Raw genomic sequence first — 10,676 nt, forward strand, 5'->3', positions numbered from 1 at the left:
CTTAAGCAATGTGAAACAATTACCCCCCCCTTTTTTTTTGAGAAATAAACACACATACACAAGAGAGATGGAAAAGGGTTCTAACATAAATACACACCATAACTTCACTCAAAAGTCATGATAACTTTTAAAGGAGGGTGTATGATTATTCTAGGATTTAGTCTCCTATATATACCCATGTAGTACAAATATTATATTACAATGATAGTATAATACAAGTATTGTGTTATATGAAAATATAGTATATCCTGCATTATTATTTATAGTGAACCCAACATAAGTATATAAAGAAGGCTAAACCCTAAAATAACAATACACTAATTATGGTCAATAGACTTCTAGTACAAGTATGAAACTTGGCTTACACACAAATTAGGATTGGACTTCAATCTAAACTATTGAGCTAATATATCTTTAACTGTAAAAAATTTTCAACAGGTTGGGTCTTTTCTTAGTGGCTTAGAGCTTAAGATTCTTCATTATTTCAACTAAAAAATTCCAAGGGAAACAAACTGTAAGTTACACAAGTTAATCAACTGTCTCTACAAACGTTTACTCTAGTTCTCTTTCTTGTGAATTCAAATATAGCGGCCATGCGTGTGATACAATGAATATGGCATTAACAGAAAGCCGCGAACATGAATATGCAAAAGCTCAATATTGCTTGTGTAAGTGTCCCTTTCTTTGATTTCTTCAAGCAATGCAATCCATGACGAAAGCCATTAAAGTAGGGAAAAAAAAACTTATAAAAACAAAGAAAACAACTTGAACGATTGAACGCAATTCTAAACTAAGAAAAAAATACAGCAGCCATAGAGTAGATTTGCAGACTTCATATTTTGAATAGTCGCGCCATATTGTTTGCTTGATATTACCTATATCTTCTGAGTACATTAAAAGGGATTGTTTGAAACTTTATCTGGAAGTTGTAGTTTAACTATTATATTGGTTTATCATACTGCGATTTTGTGCAAATGTTGCAGTGTCGATTTCAGAAAGTTTGACGCCACACGTCAAAGCAATATAGTTTTTTTTGTTTTTTTTCCATATCCGCATTAACCACTTAGAGTTGCTTTCTTGGTATAATTCTTATGGCATGCATGCATTGAAAGTTGAAACTTATAAAACACATGAGACAATAAAATACCCTTACAGTTATAATGTCAATGTTTGCTACCTTGATTGTAATTGACCATTTTAATTTCTTTCTTCATTGGAATTCTTACAAATAAAAAAATAGGAGTAGTTGCAACTCTAGAATAACATGTCACCCATCTAATAATACTTTGGTAGAATACAAATGTTAAGCTTACGAAGAGAAGTTTCTTGTAATAGTTAGTTTGCCCAATTGACTGGACAGCTTAAACTGATCATTCCAGTATTCCACAACATATACTCAAACAGATAGTAACATATATAAGTTGTTTTCCTATGGAAACCTTGTAAGGGAGGACAAATTAATCCTAGAAAAAATGAAACATACACAAATGAAAATTCCATGCAAAAGTATATGGAAAAATAGGTGGAAAGTGAAAAAAAAAAAAAAAAAATTGGTTTGTTTATTTGGAGGAAAAAAAAAAAACTATTTATTATTGTTCACATCCAACAGGGTCCACGCACTTTATATTATATTCACAATTTTTCATATTATGTGCAAAATGGGATATTTTGCAATAAAAGTGTAGATATTATCTGAAACATTGTACATTTGAAATTGTGAAAAAAACTAATTACACTTTTTTAAATCTACTTTTTGTCACACCTTTAAGCAAATAAGCTTAACCGAACACATAGTAATCAGGCGAACACTTAAGGGTGCAAATAAAAGAAACTTAAAACAATTTAAAAAAAAAATAGAAGAAGAAGAAGTAATGGCTATTAACCTGACCTTAAATGGAATTATGCATAGATAAAAGAAGCTTCAAACAAAAGATGATATCTCTCAGCCAGACTTTGAAATGGACTTATGCATCAATTTCTCTCATGTAATTTTCTAGAAATATATATATATATTTATATGGAAATTTAGAAAGAAAAACATACCTGCCTATTGCACATCAAGTTGAAGAATTAAGTGAAAAGCTACTAATTAATTTTCATCAGCTTTCTATATTTCCTTCAAAACTTTCTGAATTAGACCACAAGAATCATAATTCATGTGTTAGCTTACTTGCACCAAGTTACTAAAATTGTATACTTATTTCTCCCACACTTTGATGCATTGATTAGAGTAGGAAAACAAAATGAAACCTAGAGCTTCTGTGATGCCAAACCTCATGCATAATTAGAATAAGGAACCTGGTACCTAAATGAAACATATGAAATTGCCAAACCTCATGATGCCATCAATAATTAGTCCGGTAATTAAGATGAAGAAGTGAAACTAGAACTATAATTAATATATTAAGAAAAAGTTAAATAAAAAAGAAAAAAAGAAAAAAAAGATGTACTTTTGTGATCAAGAAGAGATTCCCACACCAAGGAAATCAATGAAGGGAATATCCTTGTGTTCAATGGATTCATCTCCTTGCTCATGCTCTGCGGTTGCCCTCAACTTCGTTAATGTGGGTGAGTTATTGCAAAAACTCACTAACTCTCTCCTATTCCTTCCGTTTGTTTCATAATCACTGCCAAGGTTGAAGCAGCCAAAGGGACTAGGAACAACCTTGGTGTAGTTTGGAACTAGTCCATATGTTGTGGAACCCTGATAGCTGCCATGATGAACTGAAGAATTTGGATGATATCTATGAAGATATTGATCAGACCGTTTCGAGCACTCCGAGTTAATGAAATTATTAGAACTAGAATTGAAGCAGGCTCTTCCTTGTCTTCTCATGAATAATTCCAACGAAGATGAGTTGCTTGATACTGTTGGCAACGAAGCAAAGTTCCAAGAAAGCGAAGAACTAGAGGGTGAATCTGCAAATATCCTTTCTTTAGTGGGGTTTCGGAACTCAAAGATTCTGCTGGTACTCTCAGACCCAGCTCTTGATGATGAGCTTAAATGATCACCTTGAGATATAGGTTTCCTTCCAAGAAAATTAGTACTAGAGGTTTTGGAGTAATTGTAATTAACTTCTTGATAAGTTCTCTTTCCGCATAGCTTGGATTGCTCTCTTTGCTTCCTTGCCATAATAACATGCCAATGATTCTTCACAGCGTTATCAGTTCGACCGGGGAATAGCCTTGCTATGAGAGCCCACTTGTTCCCATGAATGCGATGAGCTGCAAGCAGTCTATCTTCTTCTTCCTCCGAAAATGGCCGCCTGTTGATTCTAGGGTCTAGTTGATTAAACCACCTCAATCTGCAACTCTTTCCTACACATTCATAATTTTTTTTAATTAAAAAAATTGTAAAAAACCCCATTTGTTAGATTCTCTTAGATTTAGTTTAATAATTTTCTTCTGTGTCATGATGTAACAAATATCAAGTCCTAAAATATTTTGATCAGATTAGTAGGTCAGAAAGATGGTCAAGCTAGTCCAAGTGAATATTCAATTTCAAGCTAAATACTCTAATCTATAGTAAGATCCAAGATTCCCAGAGAGAGAGAGAGAGAGAAAGGGGGTTAATTCATATTATTGATATAGATGATGATAAATATCTATACCTGATCTTCCTTGAAGCTTCTCAGCAATTGAGTTCCAATTTTGAGCACCATATTGTTCCACAAGTTGTCTGAGTTTTTCATCCTCAGCTGGCCTCCAGTGTCCACGGGGACAACTAGTACTCTTAGCATCATCACTAGACCCAGCAGCTCCAGCAGAATCTTCCATGGCAGGCCGAGCTATAGAATTGTTGGACATCAAATACACCAAAGAGAATTCCACAAGAAGATATATAATAGAAGTAGAAGGAAATGACCACCAACAGAGAATAAGAAAAGTGGGGGAGGGTTGGTTTAGGGCTGTGGATGAGAAGTCACTTTTGTTGGTTTTACACGACACATTAAGCCTGCCTTGCCTATGTAATATATCTATGTATTATGTATATATATGTGTCTTATGCGTACACCTATTCTCATTGGACCACGACCTTCTCTCTCTTATTTTCCCAACTGTTTTCGTTTCTTCTCTCTCTATCTTAAGCCATGGTACCACGTTAAATCAAACCTAGCCAATTAGGCACCTTATAATTTTTGTTAAAGGGACATTTCTCCTATAGTGCAAAATTAAATGGGTTTCCTAATTTCTTTCATTTAAAAGGTGTGTACGTATCTTATTTATCAAACAATGTGGCTTAATTAAGGCTTAATTAAGACTTAATCATTATGGGCTCTTAATCAAATTGATTAGTTTCTAGGAAATAGCAAAAATGATGAGGAGGAGGCCATGCATACCTCGAAGAGATCCTTGGTTGCTATGTGTGCCCCACTCGAAACATTGGCTCAGTGGTTGCACACTCCATGTATGTTAGTAAATAGAGAAATGAGATGAACTCACCTTAGTATACCACATAAAAGTTGGGATATATTTAGTCAATGCTGAGTATTAATTTTTTTTTTTTTTTTTTTGGGTATAAATAGAGGTATTTATCAGAAGAAGTTAATCCATTAATTATACTTTGCTCTATTTAGTTCATCAAGTTCTCAGTGGAAGCAGTTTAATTATCTGCAGCTGGACCAAACAATCCTGCATCAATTAGATTAGAAGAACTTTGGTAATCTTAAAGGTTGTCTTAGCTGAAGTTGTCAAGAACATATTGCTTTAATTGCAAGTTATTGATATATTCACAAGTGCCATGAAGTCAAGCTAAAAAAAAAGGTAGTGCTTAAATAAAGGAATTTGTTTCAAGAAAATCAATTTGATTCCAAGAAGGATCGGACTTTTTTTCCTCTTTTTTGGCCACAAAAGGTAAGAATAACATGGTAAATGCACAATTTTGTTTTAGGTAATATTAAATGAGTAAGGAACTAACTTTTGAAACCCATAGCCTTAAATTCATAGGTTTGTGCTAAGTAGCAATTTTCTTCTATTAAAAAAAAAAAAAAATAGGTGTGTGTGTAAAAAATAGGTGTGTGTGTGTGTGTGTGTGAGATAGATGGATATTGAGAGAGGGAGAGAGGGAGAGGTAAGGTTCGAATTAAAGACATGAATTATTATAAAAGATGTTATTACCGTTAAGTTATCCTTTGAATATCTTGATAGCCATTTTCATTAAGTTATAAAAGTATCCATCTCATGAATTTGTGCTTAAATCAAATGATAAATTGGGTAACTTGGCCAATGACTTTTAGATCAAGTGATTTTTTTTTTTTTTTTTCTGGTGTTTCTAGTAGAACAGAGACATCTATGGTTTGAATATCTCTACTTAAAAATGAATTTAAAAACTTTAAAAATAAATAAATAAAAACCTTATGTATCCTAATTGTCTCCTAATTAAAAAATGTATGATGTTTTGAGGGAAATCCAAAATTACATAAAATTAACTTGATAATAACAACAAATTAACATTGCACAAATCCAATTAGATCTCTTGTCCATCACCAATTACCTTCATTTCTTAAAGTTAAGAGGAGAAAGTATTCCATGCATCGATCAAACTTATAGATTTTCCATTTAACCGCGTGAAAGTCCAACAGAGTTATGAGATTCATACACTATAAGAGAAATTATGTATATATTTGATATATGAGATGGTTGTTATTGTAAAAGCAACACAATCACAATGCAATAGAACACAAAAAAACAGAAAAATCCTTAATCTAAAAAACGCTATAAAAGAAAAGAAATGCACAAATTAAAGGGCGAAAATTCAAAAGGTCAATAAATGCATGTTAGTTAATTTACAGTACATATTTCCTGGATTTCTCCATGGCTTGAAGGAAAATCTGTCAGGTTCGGGCCTCAGGTTTTAACCAAATGCCGTGCAATTACAGCATCAAGAAAAGTATGGGTAGACCGTCTGCCATTTTCCGTACTTCCATGCAGATGGCAAGTCAAAAAAAAATTGGAAAAACAATTATGAATATTAGTATATATATATATATATATATATATTTATATATTTTTTTTTTAATAGTGTTTCTTAACTGATTGAGATTTGATACCCCACGAAATCAAAGACCTTTCTTCCCATCTACATATGCTTAAAATAGCTTATCTATTAACATCACCATGAACCAGTTTAACTATACATCACTGGCCTAGTTGGTATAAAATCAGTATCTAATTGTAACCGGTGGATGTGCCAATCCAACGGGTCCATCCTATATCAAACGGAATTTTTTTTTTTTTGCCCTTTGTTTAATTCTTTCAGAAATTTGTAGTTGGGTCTTGGGTGACACAATATAAGGTTGATCTGCACCTTGATTTGTCCGTCTAGATAATTTGATTTTGGATCACTACTGGCTCTTGATATGTTAGGTTTGATTTTTTGCGATCCCCTTTGACCCCCATTATTAACTAGTTGGTTTTGGGTTAGCCGCCTCCATCAGTCATGAGTTTTTTTTTTTTTTTTTGGGGAGAATCTCCATCAGTCATGAGTTTAGGGCACTGTGTATATTATTTGAAATATTTTTAAACTAATTAGGATTGATTTCACATAATATATATTTTTCTTTTTCTTTTTCTTTTTCTTTTTCTTTTTTTCTGTGGGGGGCTGTTGAAGTTTTATATATTAAGAAAGTAGCAATATTTTGGTGGGAAGCCACATTAGGAGATGGTATAATGTAAGTTTTTTTTTTTAATAGAAACAGTGGAATTTGAACTTATTATGACTGTTTTATAATAATTACTTTTTATCAACATATTAAGATATACATACTATTTGACACACTTAATGCGGACCTTGACAGACTTGCACAACACACACACTCATATAATCTAATCACAAACAAACTATTACAGTTATCACATCAAAAATCAAAACCATAACATTTGATGTTTAGTTAATCTCATAATATTGTGTCATATAAGCTTTTGAGATTTCACAATTTTAAAACGTCATTATTCAATTTTTTTTAATTGATTTTAAACTCTATTATATATTTAAACATTCCATTATATTCTTGCCTCATCATGATTTATTTAAATGGTAGAATAAATAGTTCCATTCAATATACAAATATAGTTAAAATAAATACCTATTAATAATTATTATAATTATCAAATTTTATATTTAGAAAAAAATAAAATAAAAAGAGAAAAAATAAATAGTAGAGAGAAAATATTAGTATTAATTGAATGAAGTGAAACAATAGCATTTAATGATTTTTTTTAGCTGTTAATTTTTATGAATCTATGGTGTAAAAATGTGTAACTTTACAAGAGTTACACACACACACATATATATATATAGACACCACACAACAACAACTACTAAAGTAATAGTAGTTAGTAACTTATGTCTCTTTAAAAAAGGAAAAAAAATAAAAAGAAGCTAGTAGCTGATGTAATGAACAGGAAATTTAACAATATAATTCTCTCTTTTTCTCTCAAAGATGAAATTTGATAATTATAGTAACTCTTATTAGTAGTAGTTAGTAACTTATGTCTCTTTAAAAAGAAAATGAAAAAAGAAGCTAGTAGCTATGTAATGAACAGAAAAATTTAACAAAATATAAACTCTTCNCTTTAGAATATTCATTAACTTTTTCCTAATATAATAATAATAATAATAATAATAATAATTAATAATAATGACATTAAGAAATGTAAGGCCGCAAAAGCTTAAGATGCAAAATTTTAGGAGGTGAAGCAAAAGTCATACATCTTCAATTATATATATATATATATATAATATATACTAGTCGTTAAATTGTGCAATGTATGCAAGTGAAATTTTAACAAACTATGGTTTTTTTTTTTTTTTTGCTATTTTTTTAAAAATCTAAACATGAAATTTGATGCTTATGATAGTTATTAATTGTATTTTATTTTAATTGTAGAAAAATTCTAATGAAATTTTAAATATAGAATAAAATTAAAAAAATTAAAAATTATAAAATAGAATAATGATATATAAAATTAAGAGGCTTTAGAAACTTACATGACAAAATATTATGAGGTTAACTAAAAGTCAAACATCTTCATATATATATATATATAAATGTATATATTATAAACTAGTCAATACACTATGCAAAGTTAAAAAAAAAAAATATTATTTTTTCTCTCCTTTATTTTTTATTATCTAAATAAGAAATTGATAATTATAGTATTTTATTAAAACAAATTATTATAATTATATTTTTATATGAAAGTATCTATATACTATTTAAAGAAAATATGATTATGATAATTATTAATACCATTTATACGATTTTATTTGTATATATACATATCTATTATATTATACCATTTAAAGAAAATATAGTGTGGCAATATTCTAATGGAGTGTTTAAATATCGAAAAAAATTTAAAATCAATTATATATATTATATACACTAAGATAATGACATGAAAATTGTTAAGTCTCAAAAGTTTACATGCTAAAATCTTATGAGATTAACCAAAAGTCAAATATTTTGATTATATATATATATATATATTATAGATATAGATTATAGAGTAGCTCGTGTATTGCACGACAAAGTTTAATACTATGATTTTTTTTTCACTTGATTAAAGGGTACACTGCCATTTTTAACTACTTGTATTTCTATACTTGGAAAAAAAAAAATATATATATATATATATATATATATACACATGAGACAAATATCTTGAGGTTCTTTTTCACATAATTAGGTCAGTGCCTCTATCTCTATTGTTGTGTTTTTGCCTTCATATTTTGGTGTGGAAGTTTTGTTAACCAAACAATTAAGTACTAATAATAGATGTCCATAGGAAAAATAATAATATATTGTGTCAAAGCATAGCCTCACAAGTCTTATATGGATCTATATAAGGAAGCAACTATAACGGAGAATAAGCTCATGCTTCTTACAGAGTTGCAACTGATTTGGATCATAACAGTATTAATTGAAAATGAACTTGTTCTTCTCCATCAAATAAAAAATGAGCTTGAACTACTATTTCCAAGCACTTAGCTGAAGTTACTTGACCATTCTATTTCTCACTAATTATCTATCTCAGATATTTTTCTTATATATATTTTTTTTCAATTATAGAAATGAAAGTTGTTAAAAATGGCAATATGCCCTTTAATCGAGTAAAAAACAAGAGAGAGAGAGAGAGAGAGAGAGAGAGAGAGAGAGAGTATTAATTATGAATGAGATGGAAAGTAATAGCATTTAATGATATTTTTTTAGCTATTAGATCACTTATAAATCTATGGTGTAAAAAATGTATAACTTTACGAGTACACCAGGTATAACTTGAATTCATCTCATATATATATATGGATTCAATTTACACTGAGTATAATTTTGGAAAATTTATTAGATACTCTAGGAGTATACTTTTGAAGTACCCAATAATCACCCATAACTTTACAAGAGTTACATCATTTTTAAATCGTTGATTCTTATTAAATCTAATGGCAGATAAAAAGTAGTGATCATGTCATTAACTCCCTCTAATCAATTTATTAAATGCTTTGTCCCCTTATAGAAAATTCATAAACTTTCCTTTCTTTACTATAATTATCTCACCACATTTTCGTATAATTGATTTTGTCTCTTTTGCCAACATAAACATATATCTCCCCATTGTAAAATCCCGCCACTGAGTTTTACAGAAAATAAAAATAAAAATAAAAAAATCCCTCTACTGTCCTTAATTTTTTAAGAATTTAGATTTTGCATGGTAGCTCACCAAGCAATTCAAAGATACAAACGCTGGAGAGGGCTTAGGATTTGGAAAAGTGCTATACCAGGATATATATTTTAGACTAATTTTTGGTGTTTGCCATTTGCTATGGAGATCAGGTGAGATGGGTGATATACGATTCTTCTGTGCAGAATGAATTATAGGAAAATGAGGATATTGTGGTGTGAAAAATTAGACTAAAGATAATAAACTTCAACGTTCAACAGTAATAAGTTTTCTCTAAGAGTACAAAACATTTACTGACATAGTTGGAGATAATTAATGCTATTAGATCACTTATTTGTAGAAGGTTGATGACATGGCTATTAGAGTATTTCTACCATTTGATTTATTACAAATCAATGGCTTATAAAAGTTGTAACTATTTCAAAGTTACACTAAGTGTAACTTGAACCTATTTCATATATATATATATATATATAAGTTAATTAAAAAGAAAATAAGATTAATATGTCTATTAAGTCAATTATGCATTAAAATGACATGACCTTCCCAAACCAAACAAAATCCGTTGATGAATAGTATTCAATAAGTGTATTGAGGTATTATTCATAAATTATTTTGGTCCATAGTTTGTTGAGTATGATGTAGGAGTATTTTTGCCTTTAGGTTAGTTTAGCTATATTTAGTAAAAGTGGGGTTTATTGAGCCTAATGGGAATGTTCTTATGCCAAAAGAACTTATATAGAAATATGTAAAATATGTTTTCCTTTAGACATATTATCGTTACGTTTTTAGACTCCTTAAAATACAACTGGATTAATTAATTAGTCAAGTGATTACTTGGTCAAATTATTAGATCTAGGTTAACTCAAATATATCATATCATTGTAAAATGCAGAAATAAATAACATAACGATATGATAAACCAGAAAAACCAAACTAGTTAAAAACCTATAGAAGATTTAACCTAGCTATCCTCAAAGTAAAATAGATCAACT

General features: G+C 29.6%; 1 protein-coding gene across 1 annotated transcript; it reads right to left on the bottom strand.

Moving 5' to 3' along the window:
• Nucleotides 1-2,364: 2,364 nt before the first annotated feature.
• Nucleotides 2,365-3,946, bottom strand: LOC111984334 (transcription factor MYB117). The gene is made up of 2 exons (XM_024015963.2): nt 3,612-3,946; nt 2,365-3,318 (listed from the first exon to the last, which is right to left on the bottom strand). Exons 1-2 carry the CDS (start codon nt 3,805-3,807, stop codon nt 2,459-2,461), a joined length of 1,056 nt encoding a protein of 351 aa, XP_023871731.2. The 5' UTR covers nt 3,808-3,946; the 3' UTR covers nt 2,365-2,458.
• Between the last annotated feature and the right edge of the window lie 6,730 nt (nt 3,947-10,676).

The sequence above is a fragment of the Quercus suber genome, unplaced genomic scaffold, assembly GCF_002906115.3.
Source record: "Quercus suber isolate HL8 unplaced genomic scaffold, Cork oak 2.0 scaffold_173, whole genome shotgun sequence".
NCBI lineage: Eukaryota > Viridiplantae > Streptophyta > Magnoliopsida > Fagales > Fagaceae > Quercus > Quercus suber.

Excerpts from the sequence above, each read along its gene's own strand:
- LOC111984334 (XM_024015963.2), bottom strand. The coding sequence starts at position 3,807 with ATGTCCAACAATTCTATAGCTCGGCCTGCCATGGAAGATTCTGCTGGA. Across the intron at positions 3,319-3,611 it reads GAAGCTTCAAGGAAGATCAG|GAAAGAGTTGCAGATTGAGG; the intron begins GTATAGATATTT and ends ATGAATGTGTAG.